At 28.9% G+C, this 26,803-nt stretch overlaps 1 protein-coding gene across 1 annotated transcript; it reads right to left on the reverse strand.

Annotated features, from left to right (window-relative positions):
* Positions 1-5,898: 5,898 nt before the first annotated feature.
* LOC142325740 (tubulin alpha-8 chain-like) lies at positions 5,899-25,075 on the reverse strand. Its single transcript, XM_075367774.1, has 7 exons — positions 25,070-25,075; positions 20,380-20,626; positions 16,213-16,514; positions 13,535-13,705; positions 9,769-9,930; positions 7,733-7,927; positions 5,899-6,186 (listed from the first exon to the last, which is right to left on the reverse strand). The coding sequence occupies exons 1-7, from the start codon at positions 25,073-25,075 to the stop codon at positions 5,899-5,901; spliced, it is 1,371 nt and encodes a 456-aa protein (XP_075223889.1).
* Positions 25,076-26,803: the final 1,728 nt, after the last annotated feature.

Below are 26,803 nucleotides of genomic sequence, written 5' to 3' on the forward strand. Positions count from 1 at the left end.
AAATGCTTATTATGGTTTTCTCTTGCATAAAATATACTAAACTAGAATAATCTCTATGTTTTTCTGGATGGCAAGAACTAAAGAGGAGATCATCAATAAATATAAACATGACATTCTTGAAGTCAAAGCACAGAATATCAGAAGATTAAATAAAGGTAATAGGCTAGGTAATTTAAAACATGAAATGGATAGGTTGGCTAGATGAAATAAATGATTTTTTATAGGATTATCAAGCATTTATCTTACAAAAAATCAGGCATTTACAAGATGATTAATATAAAATCTGAAAGTGACAAAGCAGAAAGATTTTGCTATAACAAGTGAAATTATTGTAATCAGGATGAACCAAAGCCCAAGCCTAAAAAAAAAAGTGCTAAACCTTAGCAGAAGATGAGATGATTGAAGGATATTTGAAGAAACAGATGATCTAATTAAATATTTAGATGATAGTGCAAGGCTGTTGTTTCTACAATTTTGCATTAATGTAGACTATTAATCATAAATATATATATAATAATAAAAGATGGTACATGATTAGACACATTGATTATACAACAGTTAGGCAGAGATTTTGAAATCAGTTATGAGCTACAAAATTTACATAGCAGCAGACATTTATTTTGACTACAATTTTAAGAACTTAAAGAAAAAATAGATCAAGCAGGTAGGATATTGACTGAATAAAGAAGTTAAAATTTGATTAAACCATGGCTTTGGGCCTAGATTTCCAACAGAAACTTCTGTTGAAAATGAAAATAAAATTATGAAAGAAAACAGTTAAGGCAAGAGAGGAGATATTTGGTAGATAATTAGCATTATGTAGAAGTTTGTTGATAAGGAGAGATACTAAGAATGTAGGACAGACATATACAATGTAGAACAGAAGTATAAAAGTGCAAAAGATAATGAAATAGAGAATTGTTAAATGTATAAAAAATTAAATTAATGGAAAGTTAGAGTAGCAAAGGAAGGCTGATTCAAGGAGAATGCTTTGAGAAGAGACAAATGTTACTACTGGAAAGGTAGGTAGTACATAGAAAAGTAAGCGAAACTTTGGGGAAATGAAGCCAAAATATATTAATAAAGAACTGCAAATGAAAACCCTTTGTTAAAAAAAGGGCTTACAGATGGCAGAACATACAGCAGTACAATATAGAGGAGAAAAATAAGATGAAAATTGTTCAAGAGAAGAAAGGAATTAATGATTCAGAGAAGGGCTACATTATAATCTGAATTTGATGGTTGTAAAATATTTAAATAAGAACAAAGCAAAAGAAATTGATAATATACCATTAAAATCTCATGCATATAGTGAACCTACACATATCTAGTTCAATTTCCAAACTGAACTAGATATGGTATTTATAGTTCTGAGAATGTATAATGGAATAAAATTTAAAAAGAAATTATGATTTAAATATATAGCGAGAAGAGATTTATAATTTTTTCAAGAGTTGTAAGAGAAAACTCTGATTCAGAAAGAAATGAGACAAAAATGTTGTACGTCTGTGTTACTTTTCAGTTTGTACACAGAACAAACAATACAGTAGTTGAAGTTAAAGAATAATTACCTAACGAGAAAAAATAAATATGTCAAGGTTCATTGATAACACTGGTCAACATAAAATTTGGAATTGAAAAGGGAATAGGTGTTCTACATAGTACTTTATATTCTGAATCTGAATATGTATTCCAAAACAACCCATCATGTAATATTCTTAAGTTACAACCCCTTAAATTTATTTATTCCATCATTTGTAAAACAAACAATACAGATAAGTTAGTATGTATGTAAGTTTGCTTATTCACGTCCAATTTATGTTGTGATGCATGCTGTATAACTATATTTGGTATATAACTATCAAATGGGGTCATTTCATGTCAAGCCAGACAGACATGTCAGTGAGTCAAGTAATGAGTAACTCAACATGATGAAATTTTCTTCAGTTATGAGTTCAGTTCTTAGTATGACTTGCTGTGTTCTTTATCTGTGGTAGTGATTTTATCATACACATATTATAAAGATTGTTTCATAAGCCATAAATTTAGTGAATGATTTTTATGACATAACTTTTGGTATTATTTTATCGATCACGTGTTTGACATTGTTTTATTGCACTCTATGGTGAATCAACTTTATGAAGTATTTTAAGTAATTAAGTATTTATACATTAAAACTTTTTATAATTAAATAAGTATTTCTGTAATATTTCAGTTTACGTTTATTCATTAGAACATTTTTACTTAAACAATAAATAAAAATCAGGCTTGTAAAAATTCTCCAAATATTTTTTGTTACGTTTGTAGAGAATTCACCAAGAAAAGTCAAGATAAATCTTGATCTCTACATGTTAAACTAACCTAGTGGTTTAATGGGAAAAAGAGCATTTGCCTTTTGGCATACCAATGATTTGGCAAGAGCCTACTAACCATTATGGTACTGCTATTTTTGCTTAACAAATGTTACTGCAATTCAAACAATAAAAGCAGTATTGAATACCCAAATGTGTTCATTCAGCTATGACACCAGTACTTCATGGTGTTGATTTACAGATTCTGATTGCTCCAACTTCTTGGAAAGAAATTTCCGATTCTCCAGAAGGCTGAACCGATGAATCCTAAACTTCAATAATTATTAATTGCATTCTAGAAGAATCAAATACTGAATATCATCTAATCACACAAGCAGAATTGAGTGACCTAATTTGTGACATGTATTTGTCAAAATATCATGCAGAACTCCTAGGTTCATGTCTTAAAGAATTGAATTTATTAAACAAGGATACTAAAATTTCAATATGTAGAAATCAAAGAGATTGCTTAATTTGTTACTGCCATGGTATTAAGAGGCTAATATCTGAACTGGACATTGTATATGTTGTTCATGATTGGTGTTTATTTATAAACTCATCAAAAAGAAGTTTAAAGGCAGTACTATCACATAAATTTATAAATTTTCTTCTATACCAGTGGCACTTTCTGTAGGAATGAAAAAACATATGTGTATGTCAAAAATTTTAAAAGCTATTAAGTATGATGAACATTCATGGCGAATCATTGCTGACCTGAAAGTGATAGCGCTTCTTCTCAGTCTCTAGAGTGGCTTTACAAAATATATATTTCATGTGTGCGCATGCATGTGTGTGTGGGATAGTCAGGCTACAGATAAACACTATGCTGTTAAAGACTGACCAAAAAAAATCAGTTTAGCCCAGGAAAGGAAAATATTGTCAATATTCCGCTTGTTGAAGCAGATCGTATTATTTTACCAACTCTACTCATAAAAGCATTCTGAGTTACAGCATTCTGGTCATTAGAACCTAGCATGGATTAATGCAGAATGATCTACATACTAATATGCCACAATGAGAAGTGGCATGGATTGTTGTAGATTGAGTACAGACCTTAGTGAGCACATGCATGAGAAGCTACTACTCATTCTAAAAATATTAGTCAAGTAAACATAGCGCTAACCACTTTCAGACTGTCAGTCTTTATAAAATAAAATTTGGGTGTAGTGTATTTATTGTATTTCCATTAGTGTTGTGTTTTGACTGTCTTTTTTGTTGTTAATTTTGGTAATAAGTACAGATAGTGTTTTTTTTAATTTCTGTTTTGTAATTACGTAACTTTTTTAAGTTAGTTTTAATAATCATAGTGGAAAAAGATTTGAAATGTTCAAAGGTAAAACAATCCTCAACTCTCATCAATCCTCACATCATAGATTGTTGCAAGTAAGTGAAAAAGTTAAATAGGCTGATAATCCCACTAACTAAACCAAGAGTAGCAAAATAGTGTGTCATGAAAAACCGTGACTGCTCTAAAAGGTGTTTGTGCTAGTAAAGGTGAATCACTAACCCCTGGGAAAAAAGGAAGCATCCTCATTACCCTAATGTAGATATCTACTAGAAATATAATCAAAGATTTCTATGTCTGACAAAAGATTGTGTCAAGTTCAAAACTTCTTCTGGTCTTAAAACAGTGAATTGGATTTAAATGGAAAAGAACCACTCTCCAGAATATTTTAACCAAAGTGTACTTTAAATGGAAAACCTGTGCTTCAAAACTTAAGGTGTTAGTGGAAAAACAACAGAAAATTAGGTAAGTTAGAAAGAAGCAAAGAAAAAAAAATTTTACATAAAACTTGGGCTGATACAAATTAAAATTTTCAAAAATTTTGGCAAAGTAAATATGTCTTGCAAACACTTAAAACTACCAAAGCATCCAAAAGACTTGGCATCGTTTACATCAGGTCCTCTGAGGTGTTTGTTAAAGGCATAATTAATATTTCAAGCAGGTTGTACATCTGGTGATGACCACAAGCAAATGAATGCTACATATTTCAAGACACTGATGAAAGAGAAAATGCTGATGAAAACAAGGAACTGCTATTATTGACAATGTGCCATACCATCTAAAGCAAGTAAATAAAGTCATCTTTAAAAGGAGGCATGATCGACTACTTGAGGCAAAATCGTTTCATTGTGATGAGAAACTGAGGAAAGATGACCTGATACTACAATTGCCACCAAAAAAAAGAAGGAATACAAGGTTGATAAAATACTGACTCCACATGGTCATACTGTAATTAAAATCCCCCTTTACATGTGCAAATTAAATTCCACAGAGTTAGCTTGGTAAAAATTAAAAGAAACATCAGATCTAATAACACATCTGGTGACATGTCATTAACCAGACTGTGAAAACTAGTGACAGAAGGTATTGAACATGTCACACCTGAGGACTGGTTGTCATACTGCAAAAATGCCAGCAAATTTGAAGATGAGCTTTGGGCTAAAAATGGAATTTGGGAAGATGCAATTATGGTAGTAGTGAAGATGAATTGGAGAACAGTGATGAAGAATAAATTGAAGGTGACTTGGAGGAATAGGAAAGCAGTGAAGATGAAGTTCAAGCAGTTCCACTAAGTGTATAAGAAGTTCAGTAAAACTTCTTGACTTTCTATATCATGCATGCTACTTTTCATCTTATGGAATATTGTAGGCCTATTAATATTCTCATGTGACAAGATTAATGCAGTAAGATTTATATCTTTCAAGCATTCAGTAGGCGTAAGCTAGGCTAAGAATCTTAAATTGTGTGAAAAATGTGGTTTAGATGTGTGGGATTTGTTGAAGAAATAAATGATACTATAAATAAAATACCGTAAATAAATAAAAGTACTGTATATCCTGGAAATGTAGTTATAAATTTGGCTATATTATTATTACTTAGTTGAATGTAAGTAGAAAAATAAATTCTATTATTATGAAATAAATCCTTCTAATATTAAAAACAATCAGTATAAGATAAACAGTTTGTTTTTATTTTACAGAATGATGAAATTATAATTCGGGTACAGTAAGAATGCGTGATTATATTAATGAGTGAATGTTTTTAAAAATAATGTATCTCAATCACTCTCATTCTAATGTTACTTTTCATAATGCCATATTAGTACACCACAGACTGACTTCTTTATGTTTACCTCAGCAGCTGCATTTTTTCATATACATTGTTGGAATAATCAGTACTTTTTTAAACTTGAGTCAAACTTCTTTTTTTAAATTTGAACAAATCAGAGTATAAGAAATATTTTTTAAATGAAATCCAAGAGCAATGTTTTGTATAGTTTAATATTAACAATAAATTATTATCCTAATACTTGTAAAAAAAAATAGTAAATTACACATATTAAAAATGCAATTAATGTATAAATAAAGTTAAGTTTATTCTTTTTATTGTTATTTTCTAATATGTTATGTAGCACTATAAAAACTGCAATACTTTCAACAAACTAATCAGATTAAAATCTGTAAGGTTATCAGCATACAAAAAAAAAGTACAAAACGAATATAACATTTAAAGAACAGACATTTTTGATAATCCCAAAAAAATTTATTCATCGCTTTCAGCATATTGTGCATTGTCTTTTGCAACTTCAAGATAATCTAATTCAAGTACAGCAAGATCTTCTCTTGCTTCTGTAAATTCTCCTTCTTCCATACCCTCACCAACATACCAGTGAAGAAAAGCATGTTTATTATACATTAAATCAAATTTTGTATTTAATCTCCCCCAAGCTTCAGCTATTGCTGTTGTATTACTTAGCATGCAGACAGCTCTACTCACAGTCGCCATATCTCCATTCTGAATATTGCATGGTGCTTGGGAATTTATTCCAACCTGACCATAAGAAAAAGGAAAACAAATTTATTCATATTTAATTATTTATTAAATATTATTATTATTATTATAATTTACTTAAAATAATAATAATTTACTTCTAAACTACTTCAATGAGAGGCAAATCCATCTTATTAGGTTGATGAACACTTTTCTTTCACCAGCCTTATCTCATTCATCCCTTCTTTTTATATAGGAACAAAAACCATACAAACTGCTGCACCATACTGCACCTCAAATTGTGACACCATACTGGCACTTTCCAGTAGATAAAAATACTTAAACATTTAAGTAGTTTTTGTTTGCTGATTTTAGGCAGTAAGGAAACTTCAGAAAGTGTTTGAACTGCGCTCTATGTATTCATACAACATATATTTAATCTCAATTTAATATACTATACATCTCGCTTATTCACATTTGACCTCAGTTTTTTTTTCTTTTACTGTGTACATTTTGTAAAATGTATATTTATAAAATAACTCAGAACTCAGTTTAACCTATCATTTAAAAGAAAAATCACCTTTTAGATCCCAGGTAATACATTACAAAGGTATTAATTTGCCCATAGCACAGAAAGAATGTGGTGTATATACCCAAACTTATTCAGTTATATGCAGTGAAAAGTTATTTGTTTTTGTGAACCTTTCTTTCACTTTTATACATTGTGCTAGATGATTATTGTCTTCTTCTTAAATGATTCTTTTGGCTGAGAAGAATCATCTAAGAGAAAGACAATAGCCTCAAACATTTTAGTTTTCAGTTACCTGTTTTTTTATCAATCCTACACAACCTTTTGTTTGTTGTATCAGTTCTTTAATTTCAGTACATCATATCCTGTATCTTTCAAGTATCAAACTTCATTTGTATCAAATGAAAAATTTGTTCATCAGAGTAATTACGTTTCCTTTAAAGAAAACATTTTAAATAAATTAGTGGAAAATTTTTCCAAATGGTTTGGCAATATATAAAAAAAAGATATCTGTAACATAATAGGATCCTATCGCATAAACCAAAGTATAACGTTGAGTTGACAGATTTAAAGAACAACACTCAAGTCAATAATTTAGTATGCTCAGAAAAAATGTATAAATCATATTGTTGTGCAGTAAGGTGAAGCATATAATTTACTCTAAGAGTGGAATGTTTATAATCTATGCAACTGGAATAAATGATAAGATTAAAATGCACAGACAGTCTTTTTTGTCAGTTTCAGTGACAAAAGATAAGATTTTATAGAGTGAATGTACAGTTATGAGGGTGAATATCATTAACATTTCCATAGGTTTGATTTGCACAATTATATTCTGCTCATTAAAGAAGGCAACATGATAACATTTTACAGTTCATTTTCCCTAGTATTTTTGGTATGGAAAACTAGTTTTTGAGCATAATTATGATATTTCCAGCACTGACTTTCTCACTTTGATTTGCCTAGAACCACTTATTTTGTCTAACAGATAGATAACTAATCAAATTTATATTACTTTCCCGTTATTGCAAATACTATAAAACTTACATACTAACAATTTATAAAATTTATCATTACTTTAAATCCTGTTGGGCACCAGTCAACAAATTCAGCACATTTTCTATTTTTGATGCTAGCTATAGCACAGTTTATGTCCTTTGGAACAATGTCACCTCTGTAAAGCATACAACATGCCATATATTTACCTGATGTAGGATCACATTTAACTAACTGGTTGCTAACATCAAAACATGCAGTTGTTATTGCACTTACCTGTTAAAAAAAATAAAAAAATGCATATTTTTAAGTTTCTAAATACAAAATAAGGCAGACTTTTTTCACAAATTTTATTTTCTTAGGTTCCTTTGATCAGTGATTATGCATATTAAATAATATTGCAATAATAATTTCTTCTTTGCATTTTTAGAATATATTGTCACCAGATTGGAATAAATTTTTTGTGGGATTTTTTCAGTTTTGTTAAGACATCACTTTAATAGTTGTTAAGGATTCAATGAGCAGACAACCATTATTGATTTAATTGCAATTATCTACTGGAGGCATTAATAAAATCTTGTTATTTGATTATCAAGTTATTTATAGAACAGCAATATAAATTTGATTAAGCTCTACATTGCTTAACATTGTATTAGAAGCGTCTATAATATTGGGTTATAAAGAAAGTTGGTCACTTAATAATGTTTGTTATCAGTAAGACTCCTTTATGAGCTGAAGCAGTGCACACTGATATTCTTATTACGGCTTTCATCACCATTAACTAACAAATAACGTATCAAATTTATTGGGTTCAACTTTTTTTTTTAACCTCCAGGACTTCAGAGGATGAGATGAATGACAATTTTTGTAGCATATGAAAATGCCATGCCTGACTGGAATTTGAACCCAGGACCAGGATGAGAGGCCGAGGCACTACCACTCACACCACAATTAAAATCATGACTTGATATAAATGGATTTATTTGCAGCTGAAACTTATAAGGGCTTTGAAACTCAGCTGCTTATTTTTAAACACTTGTTCTACTTTACACAATTGCTCTGTTCTAAACAAGCTGGTTATAATTATCCATTTGTGGCTGTAAATGCCCAACTGTAAAGCGTAAAAACACAATTGAGTATTACATAAAAATTTACATGGTTAGTTCAACTACTTTAAATGATTCATCTTTACAACTATGAATAAGTCTTTAAAATGATAACTGGTCAAAATTTCTTCCTACATGGTGCCTAATGCTAGAGTTTAATACTAATTCTATGCCTTTTGGAATTTAGTATGGTCAAAACAGAATTAAACTGTATAAATCTCATTGTTGTACAATAAGGTGAACCATATAATTTACTCTGTGAATGGAGTGTGGAACAAGAGTAGATAACAAGATTAAAATTTTTAACTATCCTTGAAAGAGAACAACAAATTTATCAGGTAATTTGTTTAAATCAGTACCATATGTTTTCTGCTTTTAACTTTCATTATTTCTAATTTTTTTAAACTATCTACTTAACAGGTAATCAACTAATGTATTAGATAATCTTATGAATATTTAACTTATGTAATAACCTAATGCACTATAAACATTTGAATAGATTTATATTTAAAATGAATCTGTAATATCAAAATAGTTATTAGCTTAACATTTTTTTTATAGGCTAATGATAATTATCATTAATCCCTTAGAATTATAGCATATCCTTAGTAAGTATAAGTATGCTGAGATAGAGCCAAGTATAAACTGTTAATTTCTGTGTAGAAAAACAGCAACCCAGAAACACAATTTGAATTACTACTTCTGTTTCTTAAGTTCTAACTTTTTGCTATAGTTGGGTACCAGTTAAAAATGTTAGTTTAAATAGCAAACCTATGGTGGCATCAGCAGTGTACACTATGTACTTCATAAAAAAGGAATGAAAACATTTATTGCTTCGTAACCAATTATGTCTTAACCCAATATTCAAAGGACTCCAATTGGTCATATGACTTCCACAATGTACAACAAAAAAATTGACATTAAATTGACAAAATTAAAGAATTTAAAAATAATCAGAATAAAATAATAAAGTTATTGAAGAAATTTAATATAATATTCCATATTGCTTACAGTTACTTGGTCATGAAATGCATTTTCCTTTGATAATATTGGTGCATAAGCAGTCAGTGGATAGTGTATACGAGGGTAAGGAACTAAATTGGTCTGAAAATCATTCATATCCACATTGAGTGCACCATCAAACCTTAAAGATGCAGTTACTGATGAAACAACCTGTAAAAATAAAAATTATTTGGACCAGTTACCAGTTTCGTAGAAAAAACTAATTTCTGTAAAAATTCTGTACATTATTCTGTTATAAATTAGCCAATTGCAATTGGTGAGCAGGATTCTTTCTCAAAATGTTTTATAAATATATTTTATGTTTTATATCTTTTACGTACATGTTTTGGAATCAGTTCCGCAGAAAATATCTTATCATATTTCTGTCTTGTCTGTGTTATTATTCTTTATTATCATCTTAACTCATTTGCACTTAAATCATAAATTCTTAAAGTCACTCTAGTTGTACTTTTGTCATCCATTCACATTTAAAAGAATGTGAATGGATGATTGGATTTATCAATGAATGTGATTGGATTTAATCACCCAACTTCAAACGTATTCAAAAGACAATTCTCTGTTTATTTAAGCTTCCTTTCTTGTATGTTTACCTTCTACCTATTATAAAACCTACTATAATCTTCTACATATTAGAGCAAAAATATTGAAGCAAATTTTTGACATTTTGACATACCTAAGCCCAAAAATACTAAAATTTAGTTTAAAAAATTTGATTATGTATGTTTATGTTTATTTGACTTCAAAAGATGAAATATGATGTAACTTAGCATTATGCTAATTTCTTAAGGCAGTTAATTTCAACAGCCTGTTTATTGTTGGCAATAGATGACATCAACCAAATACAAGCAGTTGCTCTTATACCATAAGTTTCTCAACATTAAGAGATATGGAACTAAAAAATCTAATACTTCCCAAAAATTGCAGAAATCTTTTTGCAATTTTCACAAAATAATTGAAAAAGTATTTTTTTTTCTTAACACTTCATACCACATGTAATTATAAAAGTTTTGAAGGGACAAGGTTACATTAATATATATATATATATATATATATATATATATATATATATATATATATATATATTGTTAACAAGACCAGTATAACAGACCTGAGCAACAGATTCCTACAAATTAAGAAGAAAGTAGTAGAAAATATAATAATGGGAGGAATCCAAAAAGGAGTTAAAAGAAAACCTTTTTGTAAAGATAACAGGTCCGTTTAATAATAGTCTTTTGTAATATTACCCACTGACACACATTCTTCTGTGTGAAGAGTTAGCAGACCCAGATTAGGAATGCATGGGAATGAAAGGGGACTCAGTTGGTGGTCCTCATGCTCAACTGGGTGTGGTTCAGCAGGTAAAGAAGATAGGAGTATAAATACTTCAGGGAAGAGTAGTTGAAGTTAGTTCTGCGAGATTTTACGATGCCAGTCTGCGACATCAGTCTGCAAGAGTATTCTGGGAGGAGGTCAGTGCATACACATTTGACAGGATTAAGGTGATGTCACAAGTAATTCCAATGTGGTTGTACATGAAAACAAGAAATAGTTTGGTAAGTTACTATTAAGACTGTAAGTGCAAGAGCTAATGTCTTGATTTGTCTTGTTTTACTTATGTTTTTAAACCAATAAATTGTAATAAAGTAAACATTTTCAATTGTCAATCTCTCAATAACCTGATCGAGCCGCGAATACGCGACTATATATATGGCTGGGAATTATCGTACCCCTAATATTAACGAAAAATATGAGTTAGGATATGTGTTCAGAAGTTCTAAATACATATGCTCTAAATTAGACAAAAGTAATTTCGTTGGGGTCGGTTGGCAACACGTTTTTACAACGTCACATACTGAGCAAAACACAGTTGTGCTAAATGGTTGACAGGAATAGTTACAGCGTCGAGGAGCGGTTAGTGACAAGTGTACGGGGTTCATGACGACAACATATGAATCAAACAATGAAGGGTAATTACTTTTATGTTTCGGCAATACTTTATTAAGCTGTTGTTATGTAAAGCAACAATGTTATCATGGAAAAAACGCATTTGAATTAGGCAGTGTTAAACATAGGCCGCGGAGTGGAAGAAAGTTAACGCGGATAGAAACATGTGCTGTCGTAAACGGTCAGCTGAACTTCGTACAAACGACAATACAAGACTATATGAAAAAGGACTTTAAAGTTAGATTATTTCGTCCGATATTCATCAATGAACTGCTAGATGCAGACATGGAAAATGTCGCATCTAGCATCCTGCCGGGCTTTATTAGAAAAAATCCCCGCTGCAGTGTACCGTGGAAAGGTGCTTTTTAGTGACCAATGTGCAATCTATCGCAGTTCGCGTGCCAGAAATGTGTTATTTTGGACGAAAGAAAATACTTATTACGAGAAAGAGTTGAAAAAAAATCCGCCGAACGTCTTAATATGGGTTGGAACTACAACTCGCCATTTGTTTGTTACTTATTTTTTTGACGGGCCTGTGAATGCACGAGCTTATTAGAGATCTTGGAGGCACGGTTAACATCACAGCTTCAAGAGAAGGATCTCATGGAACGAGTATGGTTGCAGCAGGATGAAGCGCCTGCACATTTTGCTTTATTAGTCCGCGCGTTTCTGAATAAAGGTTTTCCAGGACGTTCGATTGGCCGCGGTACACCATTTTCACTAGCTCTATTATCACGGCCACCACGATTCCTGATCTCACCACACTAGACAATTCATCATGGGGAATTATCAAGGCACACGTTTCTGTACGTCGCTTCACCACAAATGAATTTCGTGACGCTGTGAGGGACGCCTTCCGTAACGTTACACCAGAAATGCTCATCGCTTGTCACAGATGACGTGCAACGTACATAATTACGCGGTCAACTACACACAGACTCACTGGACCATTAAAATTAATACTATGTTTCAAGTGAGTAAATAAAATAATTCATTATTATATAACATTTTTCATCTATAACTTATTACAAATTTTTAGTTCTAACTTTTGGGGGTACGGTTGACTTCCACCCGGTACAAAAGTCAATGTTCATATGTGTGTCCGTTATAGACTAAAACTACTGGACCGATTTACGCGCGGTTTTCTGCAAAATAATCCGCGTTGTCCAAAGAAGGTTTAAAGCTATTGAAATCCTCGATATGACCAATAAAATAAAGTTAGGGGTATTTTGAACCAACTACTGTATTTAGCGAGTAGTTTGAATTATATCTACTAGGTAGTGCTGTTGTTTTGAGAATTGGATTTATTTACATTCTAACTTTTATAAAGTAAATGGTTAAATCTTGTGAAGTTCCATAATGTTCAGTTTTTTAATGTTTTATCAAGCTTTCAATTGTGTTCATTTACTCTGTATATTTACTTAAAAATTGCAGTAGCGAATCATTGCTGGGTCAGCTAATATATATATATATATATATATATATATATAATCAAAATCAAACTCTAATAATGCAGTATGACAGGATACATGCAATCACAGGTGAAGATTCTGATAAAATCTCGCAAGAGAATTGCTTGAATCTAATGATTTTTAAGAAAGTTCTTTATTATCAATTCCAAAATAATGAGGTACACATGTTATCTAAATATAGCAATGACTGAGAATAGACTATTTTTTCATGAATCAGAGAAAATATCATTTTCAGTAAAATCTGGTTGACTGACTTTCTTGTTTTAGAGATTACATACTTTTTGGATAAGATTGTAAAGAAAAATTGTGTCATTAGTAAGAAAAGGTGAAATATTTACCTGAGCCACAATCATATTTAAATTCTTATAATTAGGATTATCCACACCAAGTCTTTTAAGACATAAATTATATAAGGCTTCATTATCAACCATAAATGCACAGTCAGAATTTGCTATTGTTGAATGAGTTGTTAAAATTGCATTATATGGTTCCACAACTGCGCTTGATACCTTAAGAACAAATGATTTTTTTATAAATATTTAATCTTCATAATGAATTCAGTTATTTAAATAAAAAAGTTGTAGAAGTTGCACAGTATAATTTAATTATTTATTTATTTTCTCTATGATCAATTACTTGACAGTTGCGAAAAATTATCCATTATTTTCGTTTTGGTTTAAAAAACTAAATAAAAAATACAACAGTTTAAATAAATTTTAGACAAATTGTCTAGCTTCTCTTGTCTTATTTTTTTTTAAGTTCAGGAGCTAAACAAATTATTTTTTGAACATCTGATTCACTTTATTTTAGAGGATTAAGGAAAAATATTTGTGCTACAATTTCTGTGACTGGCAGGTGAATAAAAAGATACTGAGGCTCTAAAAATTCTTTAAAAGCTCATAAGCTTGAATTGTTTCAAAAAGCCATTTATACAATTTACTGAACAAATTCAGCTTTAGAGAAGTTTGTGTAAAAATTGAAGTTCTATTGCAAAATTTGTTTGATTGTACTGTGTAGATCATTATGATTTCAAACTAATAGTTGAAAACTACTTAGGTTGTTTTTGTAGAAATGTTTAATTTTTTAAAATCAACCAGTTTAAGAATTCATATTTAGTATCCTGAAATGACACAATTTATCGCTTTGATTAGATTTTGTTAAAATGTTAAAAAATCTAGAGACAAAGTGTTACATGGTAAGAAAATGCTTTAAATACTCTAAGAAGTTTAATTGAAAGTACAAATAAAGTCCAGAATCCTGATCTGAATTTTGCAGAATAAAGATGTGGCAATAATTGTTAACTGTTAATGGAATTTGCATCTTGAGAAGAGTAATCAGCAATACAGTTATAGCTGGAAAAATAAAAATTACTTCAATTATTACTTCAAATTGAAAAAACTCATATTAGCCTCACAGATTTATCAGTAGATAATTGCTTACCCAACACCTCCAGTATGCGGAGTCCTGAATATCTTCCTTTTTCCTGTTTAGCCTCTGGGAATTACAGCCAAGCATTACTTCAGAGGATGAATGAGGATATTATGTATGAGTGTAAGTGAAGTGTAGTAGTCTTCTATAGTCTCAGGTCAACCATTTCTGAGATATGTGGTTAATTGAAACCAAACCAAACCACCAAACAACACCGGTATCCACCATCTAGTATTCAGATCCATATAAAAATAACTGCCTTTACTAGGACTTGAACGCTGGAACTCTTGACCTCCAAATCAGCTGATTTACGAAGACGTGTTCACCACTAGATCAACCTGGTGGTGAATATCTAAGTCCTGAATATCTGCCTTGCACTTATTCATCATTATTGCAGTGGTCAGTGATTTATTAATTCAACCAATCAAATTTATTCCTTTACTGAAACAGTTATGTATCACTGACTGATGTTTAACCAGATGAAATTGTGCCATTTTGTTTCTGCGTAATGTATATGTTTAAAGCAATAAATGACTTGAATGACTAAAATACGATCCTAGGCAATAAAAATGTCAGTGATAGACAATCTTTTGCAGTTGAAATATTACAGAAAAGAAGTAAGAGAAAAAAAATAAGTCAACAAAGAATATAAAAATCTAAGAACCAACCAATGATGGTTTTTTATAACCAATTGAGAATTATGACACTATATTTATACTCTGTTTTTAAATATAGTAACAGTTATCACATACCTTATACAAGAGTAATGTAAACATATTTTTTATATGGTAACATTTTTTCAATTGATGAAAAAATGAAATACATCAAGAAGGCAAAATTAATTACAATATCATTAAAAAATACAAAATTATAATCTTAATTTAGCAAATTAAATATGTAAATTACAAAAAATTATTTCTTCATTTTATACACTAACACACTGTCATTAAATCTGTTAAAATTACTGTTCATTTTTTCATTCATTTTTTTCTAGAAAAAAATGTCAATTGCAATTATAATTTTTGTCTTAACAATACTGCATAAAGAACTTATTTAAAACATTTTTTTTTCTTTAAAATTAATGCTGAAAAACAAAAAAGTTGTTAAAACTAAAATTCCAAATAAAAAAATGTAGAATTCATTTTTTAACTACTGTTAAAACCTAAAAAGAAATAAAACAGAAAAATCCCACAGAATCAAGTTTTGAACCGCAATTTAGATGCCACAATAATTTTAGGATACCAGTACATGTCGTAAATGTAATACTAAAATATTTCACAGAGCACATAATTTTTAACTAACATGATTTACTCATGTGTGTTGTTTTAGTATTATGGCTGGAAAACCATATCTAGTTAAAAATTACCATCCAGTTAATATGGAAATTTGTTAATTCTAACTTTCTAAGATGGTGACTTTCCTTAATAATTTTATTACCACAAATACAAAAAATTTGCTGTTAATATAAAATAATTACATTAACAGCAATTTTTTTATATTTATATAATTACATTTATTTATTATATTTATAATTTTTATATTTTTTTATTTTCATTATTATTAACTTTAATAAGAGATAATATTTAACCTTTGGTGCAGGATAAACAATAATTTCTAATCGACTTTTTTTTGGAAATTCATTTGCTATACTATCCATCAGCAGTGAAGTTAGTCCAGATCCAGTTCCACCGCCAAGTGAATGAAATATAAAAAATCCTTGTAAGCCACTGCATGTGTCAGCAATTTTTTGTATTCTGTCAATCACAGTATCAGCCATATCTTTACCTACTGTATATCGACCTCTTGCGTAATTGTTTGCAGCATCTTCTTTACCACTTAATAATTGCTCAGGGTGATAAAGTTGTTTATATTCTCCATTACGTACTTGGTCTTTTACCAGAATGAAACAAAAAAGTAAATAAACATTTAAAACTAATAATGTCATATTATACATAACATATTGATAATATATTTTATTTAATTAATATTTATGTATATTATTAGCACCTACCTGCAGCTTCGCAAGTGTACTTTAATAATGTAGCCTATAAAAATCGTTTCAGTGAAATCAGTGCAGTAGTAAAAACAAACTAAAAAAATTTACACATTACACTAACTGATAAATTTTTTCAGTCGCTTATTTCTTCATTTGCCAAAAAAATTAATTTATAATATCACTGCTTTTATAGCATTTTTTTTTCTAAAAAAAAAAAAATTTTTTTAAATTTGTTAAAATAGTTTTGTCATAGTTTTTGTATGATTGAGTAACAAACAAACTTTCAGGTTTATATTTCAGTATAATATAATATTATTATAAACTGGTTAAGTGGTTTGATTATTTATTAAATATCTTTTCCGTTGTGCATTGTCAACTGTCATGTAAGACCTGCCACCATCCTAATGTACCCAGCCACAATGTGGGAGTGGAATGGTATGTGTGCAGGGGGAATGGAGAAGGAAGGGAAGGGCACTTGTGCAAGGGTGAAGGGATTAAGGGGCAGAGCATTAATGCAGGGAGATACAGATGAAATAGTGACTCACACTCATAATGGGTAAAGAACAAAAACATTTGTGCATCAATTTTCAACTTTGAGTGTTAATAACTTCAGGACTAAGAAAGCTATCCAGAAAAATTGCATTTTGTAGAAAATTTTATGAGATTTCAGAAAACTCGCTTTCACTTTTGTCAGTCTCCTCACAGTTTTTGAAGATATCCATGAAAAATCGCAAAGCTGAGTATTAAAACTTTGCTTAAGAGAGGGGGGGGGTGTTAATTTTTTCAAACTGAAATGTTGATAATTTTCCTCTTGTTTGGAACTGTTGGGTGTGAAAAGTTTCATCACAATCTGAATAAAATTTAGGGCTGAATAAAAGACAGACACACATGCATTCTTCTTTATATTTATATAAAGATAATAAGGAAGATAAAATAATACTGAAGTTTACATTACGATTTATTTCACTATGTATTAGTGAATCTATATTTGAAATTACCTTTCTAATGATTTATTTTGATAAATATACATTGCTGAAATGTAATGAATCAACAAGAGATAAAGTGAAATTACTAAAAATAAAATAATAATTACATTTTCATTGTAATCCATTTACATCAATAATCCAATTAAGACTTGTTGCTATATTAGTCAGTTGTTTCATAGTCTGAGCTACTAAGAAGGACTACTTAAACTTTTATTAAAGAATTTATTTATCAAAAAATTTATTTTTTTTTTATTTTGCCAATCACAGATAGCTAGTCACTTTATAAAGTCATATATAAATTATCTTGTAATTAAACTTGGAGAATATTAAAAACTGCTGTATCTGCAGTATACTTCAGGAAAGAAGATATGTTGATTTTAATATCAAAAGGTTTCAGTGAGATAAAATTCTAAGTACACTATTTGCATAATACAACTTTATTCATTTTATAATTAATTGCAATTATTTCTGTAAAACAATTTAATTCTGTAAAACAATTTAATTCTGTAAACAATTTAAGTATTTTTCCATACAAAATTTTTATACGACAGTTGTCATACTGACAAACTAATGCAAAATCAATTGCTTTATGTTAAGAAAGATTCTTCTCCCTCAATTTCATCAACTTCACAAACATCAATAAACTTGTTTGTGCAACTAATGTAAACATGATAAGCCCACACCTCAGAATTTGTAATGTTATAAAATATATATTTTTAAATATAGAAAAAGTAAATCTTTCCATTTTATGATGTTTTATAAAAATAAAATCTGATAAATATGTCTATTTCAAACAAATACGCAATACAAAAAAAGAATGACCCAAGTGATCCTCAGTGACAAAGTAGTCCTTTCTAGCCAAATCAGCTTTATCCACAAGCTTTAGAAGTTGGTTATACCAATGTAAAAGCTTGTAAAACTGGTTTGTTTTATATGTTCAACTAATCATAGCAATAGCCTATTACAATAGAGATTTTTTATATTTGTATAATAGTTTCTAACACTTTTGTATTATCTTCAGAATTATTCTTGATCGTTCACGCTGTTCCATTTAAAATTATTCTAGCATCTTTTTTGAGTTGTGTAAGTAAAATACTCTAACTGTTGTTTTTTATGTGCTCCTCTGTTTCTAAATCTTAACCGATGTATGTATTATTGGTGATATGTTCATATTTTGTGCTGTGCATTTTGAAATTTTGATACCAATATGGTATGTTCTAAGTAGTTGTCTTTTTTTATGATGTTTCTAAATCTAAGCTCTATCCCTGAATAGTAATTTATACACATCATCAACCAACACATCATCAAGGTTGGTTGAGTCAGGTTGACTCAACCAACCTTGATGTTTTTGTTGAGTTACTACATTGTCACATTTTTGTTTTCTTTTTTCATTTTGAACTTTGTTTACTTCAAAATAAGTGTTTCTAATATTTGTTTTTAAGTGTTTTTTTCATGAGAATGGCAAATATTTAAAGTCAAAATTTATGTCTTGTCTCAGAACAATATTTTTATTATTTTAGATACCATTTCTGGGTAATGCTTCTAAGTGAAAATGATATATCAGATGTAGTGGATAATCAGGAAGGAATGTAAACAATACACAGAAAGAACAGTCTACATGTGAAAAAGAGGAAAAAGATTCTAAGCATTATTGTGGTAATGCTCAGTTCTTCTATGGTAAGTTAACTCATCTCTAAAAGTAGTACAAATCATCCTCAGCAACAAAATATAAGAACACACATGCACAATCCTGAAACACGAGTGCTTGTTAAACCAAAATCACACCTTCTGTAGAAAGATCAGTTACAAATTAAATTTCAGTACCTAATAAATGAGCAATTATGTTAATGTTCTGTTCCCTACAAGGTGTAGAGCAACCCAATTTTTTCTGAAAAAAATGTTTAATATTTCACTCAAATATGGATAGTAAGACTAAAGAAAATTACAAAATGTACAGATGACATTCTTGTCAAAACTATAATCAGATACTGCATAAATTATAAACCTGTATCTGTCGGTTGTATAGGGATAGCTAGTTTTGAAAATAAAATTAACATGCAATTAATCACTAATTCATCATTTCATATGTGAAATCAAAACTTGGCTTTAAAACAATTTCAAAAATTAGAATAGGAAAATCACATAGCCTATTTAATTAATATTAGATTTTTTCTTAACTATTCAAGCAATCCTTTGGCATAATTTTTTCATGACTAATAATGCATAATAGACAAAACTTGTTTTTTTATTATATTTATATTTCTGTTCTATTGAAAAAAAAAGCTACCCTGGATCATTTTGATTTTTACCATATCAGGTTTTCACATTAATTGTATAATTCATTATACCAGCTAAGGGTTGATGTGTTAAAATCAACCTGTTTATGAGCAAATGTAGAATATCCTTTATATTTTATAATGTTCTGTAAAATACCCACTAAATAAAATTTTGGTTCCTTCTTCATTAAAGGATGAACTATTTTTTATTTTCACTACTAACTTTCATGGACAACATCAATGAATTCTAGTTTTTCTAAAGTTTCTGTTTACTTTTGAGGGTATTAATATTCCCTTGCCGCATTAGAATTTTTCCTTACTGCATGTGGTAGTTAAAGGTATATTAAGCAAAGTATATGAGCAAACTAATGCAACATAAGTATGTTTAAAATGGTGAATATCAGAGAAATATCTAAGAATATTTACTCCTATGAGAGTGAATTGATAAATTTTTTATTTATTAGAAAAAAAATTTATTGTCAGTTATAACTCCACACCTAACACAGTTGGTTCTAGATCTACCATAATAGCCCGTGGTACTTGCTTCCTGCTCCCAGTCTCAGAAAAAAATGTTGCATAACCATCATCAAGATGCCCTTTTAGAGTTCCATCTCTCATTATATTATGTTCTAAGCAAAACAGATCCCATAATACAGCACCAGTTTGCACTCCAGCTTGACCTATATGTAGGGAAATACATTCTCTTTGTCGACATCGTTGTCTCCCTTCCTCCGGAATTACTGTCTGTAAAAAAAAAAATGCTACATGACATAGAAATATTTTTTATATATAAATATTATAAAGTTGGATTACTATTATTTTCTTAAATTATACCTTTGCATTATCAAAAAAGATTTTGTTAATAGATTTGTGTAAAATCTCCAAACTTTGTTTTTGGAGATTCTTTCAGTATGTATACCAGTCATTTTAAACATTCTCCATATTAACATATTTTGTATATTAAAAATATTAGCATTACTACTTATAATTATAGATATAAATTATAAATATAATTAATCAAAATTAAGCTGCACTTGCTAACCTCAACTAATTATCTGAAATGTTTTGATTAATTAAATAATTGCAATAATTACTTAATTTATTATTTAAATACTCAAAACATTACTGTTAAATAGTCTACGTTAGCAAGCAAAGCAAACATAGGTTAAGTTTGGTTAGATTATATTTATAAGCCGGCCTCCGTGTCCCAGGTTCAGTCAGGCATGACATTTTCACATGCTACAAAAATTGTCGTTCATCTCATCCTCTGAAGCAATACCTGTGGTCCCAAAGGTAAAAAGAAAGATTATATTTAAATGTATATGGTTGTAAAAATGGTTATATCAGGTTTTTGGGTTATTTCTCCACTGTTATTGTTAATATCAATATTTCCTGCTATTTTGAGATTCCAGGTGAAAAACTTGCTAACTTTTGGGGTTGAGGAGAAACGAAAAAGTACCAAAATTTCTCTGTAGAAAGATTACACTATGCACTTCATACCACTGTAAAAACTTGCTTGTAGTAGAACTTACTGTTAAATTTAAAACCAGTTAATAAATCAATAGATACCCAAATAAATGATCACCTCACAACAAAAAAATTACTTTCATCTACAACTTCCAGTCGTGTGTGATAAATTAAATACCAATAATTACATCAAATTAATCAGTGAAAAATATTATTAAGTAAAAAATAAAGGCAAATACAGAAAAATAAAGAATGTAATTAGAAACTCAAATCACCAAACAATTCATCATAAAAACTTATATTTATATTTAACTATAAAGTTATATATCAGTGCAATAATTTACAAAGAATTATCTCACCATAATTAAATAAGTGCCTTTTCCTCACACATTACTGTGGGTATTTTCTGATGTGAATGAAAATGTGATATTCTGTTTGGGTAAAAAAAGTCACGCCTGGCTGAGATTCAAACCCAAAAGATTAAAGATAGTGGGTGGATGAAAATGCTAATATCTGTCAATAGATTTCTTATGTTTTTTGATCTGAAAAATCAAAACAGATCCCAGAACTGTATTTTCTGTAGTTTTCATGATATCCAAAGTAAAACACAAAAATTTGGTGACAAACACCTTTTCTATGTTTAAAGTACAATAACTTTGTTAAATGACTAATAAGTAAGTAAATTTTACTATAAATAGAATTCATATTTTACTATAGAGAATTTAATTGATTAAAGTCTATATCAAAAACAAAATTTACAGAAAAATGTTATTTGTAAAAATGAAAAAAGCTGTTTTAAATAAAATAAAGCTGCTTTAAATTTAAAACAGCTTTTTTAATTTAGTACAAGAAATTTAGGCATTTGAAAAATTGGGTTGACATCACCTACATACATATATGCTTCAAAATTAATTTGAATATTACTCATTGTTGTCATAAAATTGTGGTTAATATTAAACATTGGGTAGTTTAATTGTTTTTGACAATTTTGATTGTGTTTATTTTTGATAATCAAATTGTGTAGTGTTTTTGTGTTTGTTGTACTCTTAAAGGGTACCTACATCTTCCAATTGAATCTGAATTTATAAAAAGTGTTAATTCCATTTTTAATTGCTTTGTTTTGAAAAATTCCAGGTCTCTTCACTCTTACAGAATGTGCTGATATTCTGTGAACGGGTTTTGTGGTGAAAGGATATTAACATAAATATCCTGAATGAGTGTTCCATACTGTAAAGTATTCTGTAGAATTTTTAATAATCTTTGTGAGAATGGTAACATCAACCTGTACATGATGAAAAGGGAAAATATTCTTTAGGTGGGGTACAGCTTAATCCTACAATGAGCAAGCAAAGGATTTCTACAAGACTTAAAATTCCACAAATTACAGTATTGAGGACATTATATGCTCATGGACTTCGTCCTTATCATGTTCAAAAAATTCAACACATCCAGCTTTGTGACGATACCAGACAACTGCAGTTTTGTCTCAATTGGTTAAAAATAATTACCACTTAATTCTGTTCATACTATTTTTGGAAGAAGTTACTTTTACCTGTATTGGCATGAATAAAACACAGAATTTACAGCAGTGATATGAAGAAAACCACATGCTGTAGTCAGATCAAATTTCCAACAACAATTTTTCATGGACATTTTGTGTGACATGTTCAACAACCAATTAATATGGCCTCTTTAGTAGAACAACATGTCATGGGGAGAAATTATCTGGCATTTTTAAACAATGAATTTCTTTGTTCTGGAAAATTTCTCACTAGTAAAACAATTCTTAGATCTTCAATTTACTGGTAAATTGACTGGATATAGAACACCAGTAAATTGGCCACCTAGATCACTGGATCTTACTCCCTTAGATTACTGTTTATGGAGATGGTTGAAAAGTGAGGTATACAAGCAAAACGTAGACACACGTGATGAAATGATCACTTACATTATCATTGCTGCTGTCCTCATCAACAAACGCAAAAGTATCATTAAGTTACCAATAGAAAAATGTAATGAAAGTTCAAAAGTGTGTTGATGTCAATGGTGAAATTTTCATAATATTTGTATATTAGTATAGTTAGTGTAAACCATAGCTTTTTTTTTAAGCAAATTAAAAGTATTTTAATTTTTTCAAAGGTCTAAATCTATTGTACTAAAAACAACTGTTTTTAATTTTTACAAATAACATCTTTCTGTTGTTTTTTTTTTTAATAATATAAGCTGATTTTTCTGTGTTGTTCTTAGACTTATTATATCATTTTTTTCAGAATTAAATTCTCTTTTGTGAAAAAAAAATAGTTATTTATTAATCATTTAACAAAGTTTTTGTACTTCAAACCTATAAAAATGTGTTTTTCATCACTGAACTTTTCTATCATGAAAGCTTAATCTTTCAGATTAAACAACATAAAGTATCAAGTTCCTCCTTACATAGCCCCTTAAAAATTTTAGTATGACCTCATTTCACTAGCAGATCTGAAATCTGGGCAAATTTTTTCACTAGCGTAACTCAATAATGTGTTTTTGAACACATGTTTATATGAACATTTATCCTTATTTCAAGCATCCTAAAATCAGCTCCCAAATTATTTCCCTTTCCTCCTTTGACATAAACCTTAATCTAAAAATTAAATAAATATATAAATATGAAAAGAAATTAATCTGAACAAAGTATAAAAAGTTGCACGCTTGATGAAAAAAATCACTATTATGTGTTTGATTATTTCAAACATTATGAAAATTTCAATAATTATAATTGAAGGAAAGGTTAATTTTAAATTCCACTTTGCAACCTAAAATTTTTACCAATTCCAGCACTTAGTTGTTTTTTCTTATTTATTTTTTTCCACTATTGCAAATGTGAACAAATCCTCCTTTTCATATATGGTGGTTTATTAAATTCTTAAGTACTTCTAAAAAGTGAGTTTCCTTTAAAATCTCTTTTGAATAGTATGGTTAAATGTAATAGCCCTTTAAAATTACTAAATATAGAACTTTTTCAAAAAATATATTCAAAAATAATTTTCCTTCATACAGTTTGAAAGTAAGTCGCAGCACATCTTTTTTTCAGCAGAGTTACCAGAAGTGTTTCTTTTTTTTGTTTTATGTAATTTACTTTTCAAATCCTTTTTACTTTAACTTTTTTAATGAAATATGTTTATGTAGAGAAATATTATAAATTCATTTAAAAATATAATTACTGCTAATTTTAAGAAAAATCATCCCAGTATATATTAGCACACGTAGAGCTCTTATGAAAAGCAAAACATGAACACTAGTTTTAGCAAGAAAATAACATTCCCCAGTCTATGCATATTGTGTAAAAATTTTATTGTTTATTTGAAATTGAGGTCAGTATAATGTTACTGAAATGCTAAAAATATCAAAAATAATATTTATTAATTAGGTTTAATTGAAATGCTCCATAACTATATTTATTCTAAGTTCATAATTTTAATTATTTTAAAACTTTTAATGAAAACAGAATAACTATTAAAGTCATGCGTTATAAAAACAAATCACATTTCAGCAGTATTATTTACTTACAAACAATATTTTCAGTAACTGAAAGCTTATCTCAATAACTCATTTTTTATTGCTTCAGTTTGAACAGCTTCAAAGTTATCTGCACCTAAATATCTGTAAGACATCCTTAACCAATCTTATCAAAACTGTTTAAATAGTAAACAATAAGTAACATAAAATAAAGATACATACATCCATTGTAATCATTGTTGTGATGACAAAATATGAAGCCTTTGTTAATTTAACAACAATTTTTTACGAATTTCATTGATATTACTAAAATTTTTTTAATTTAAATTTTAAATAATTGTTTAATGGCCACGTAAAATTTTATGTCACATTTGATTTGCAACAAAAGGCAACCTGTTTGATTTTGTTTCCATAAATTTCTTTTTCATCAGCAATATATAAATGTGTTTACTTTACAATCATTCTTATATTAAAAATGTAATGAAATATTACTAGATGTTCTTTGAAACTCATTATTATTTTTTTTAGCTGTATTTTGTACAAATATTTCTTGTTAGAATTAATTATTTTTATGTTAAGATTTTTAAAAGAAGAATAAGGACATTTCTTCAGGACAAGAAATTATTATGCTAATTCAGTTGCACCTAACATTGATTTGTAATGAAATATGTGTTATGTTTATATTCACATTATACATGATATTTGTAGGTATTAAGGAGCTATGAAACCCAAAGGTAGGTTTGTTTAAATAATTAGTAATCAACATTAGTTTCAGAAACTGTTTTTGTTATTTTTACTATAATTATAAGTAGACTGATACTGTTCTTCTGCTTAGCTGGAGTAGAAATTGTGTGTATGATGTTCATACTCATCAAAGAGAATAGTTTGAAATTGGACTATTGATTTTTTATAAAATGAATTCACAGTTTGTAACAACAGTAAAGAAAAAAAAATTATAACAATTTTATTAACAAAGATTCTGAAAACATTACCCACTAATTTAAAAAAAATACAACATTGTATACAGAACCATAAATTAAGTATACATTTACAGACAAAAACTCACATAGAAATTCTGATGATTTTTATTTCTGTGGGATTTATTAACAATATTGATTATTCAGGCCATAATTAGTTCTACAAAAGATAAACAAAATCTAGGTTTAATGATGTATAAAAGCTTTTGCTTCAAACTAAATCCACTTTTTCCAATCATCTCATTAAACTAATTTATACATGCATAAACATCAATGTGAAAGTTTTACCACATTAACAATAAAGGATAGAGACTAGACAAATTTTTAAGCATTAAAAATATATAAAAACATTTTAAATCAAAATTTAAGTCACACACATAAAGGTATGAGTTATGATATATCTCTTTGAACACATTTTAACAACAAAGGTATTTTAAGACTCAATTCAACTTATTTCTAATCTAATGGCACCATTACGCTCAACGCTCCCAGCGGTAGTTCTGAAGATACCAATGAGTGAAAGCTAGCTTAGACTCGGGTAAGTAATTTTTTTTTTATAATTCAAATTAAACTGTATAAACAAAAAAAATCAGTTTTTTAATACAGAGAACAATAGATACTAGGATTCAATCTTAATTTTTTGTTTGTTTTTGAAGAAAAAAAAAATCAGATTTTTTTACGTTAATTTACATAATTTCAATCTAAAATAAATTCCATTAAAAATAAATTGTTAATTACTTAGAAAGATGACGCACATTCAAAATCAATCTTGGGATACATTTTTGTTTTCATCACTCTGCTTGTAAATATAAAAGTATGCTCTATTACTTTAAAATTAGACGAGGTTAGCAAGCGTGTTATGTCTGCTGATATCGTACGAAGTTTCATTTAATTTCACTTTTTTGTAATTTAATTAGGTAAACGTTCCATTACAATCTATCAATAACTGATCTCGTCACAAATTTCATTGAAATTAGTA

The sequence above is a fragment of the Lycorma delicatula genome, chromosome 5 (genome assembly GCF_047948215.1).
Source record: "Lycorma delicatula isolate Av1 chromosome 5, ASM4794821v1, whole genome shotgun sequence".
NCBI lineage: Eukaryota > Metazoa > Arthropoda > Insecta > Hemiptera > Fulgoridae > Lycorma > Lycorma delicatula.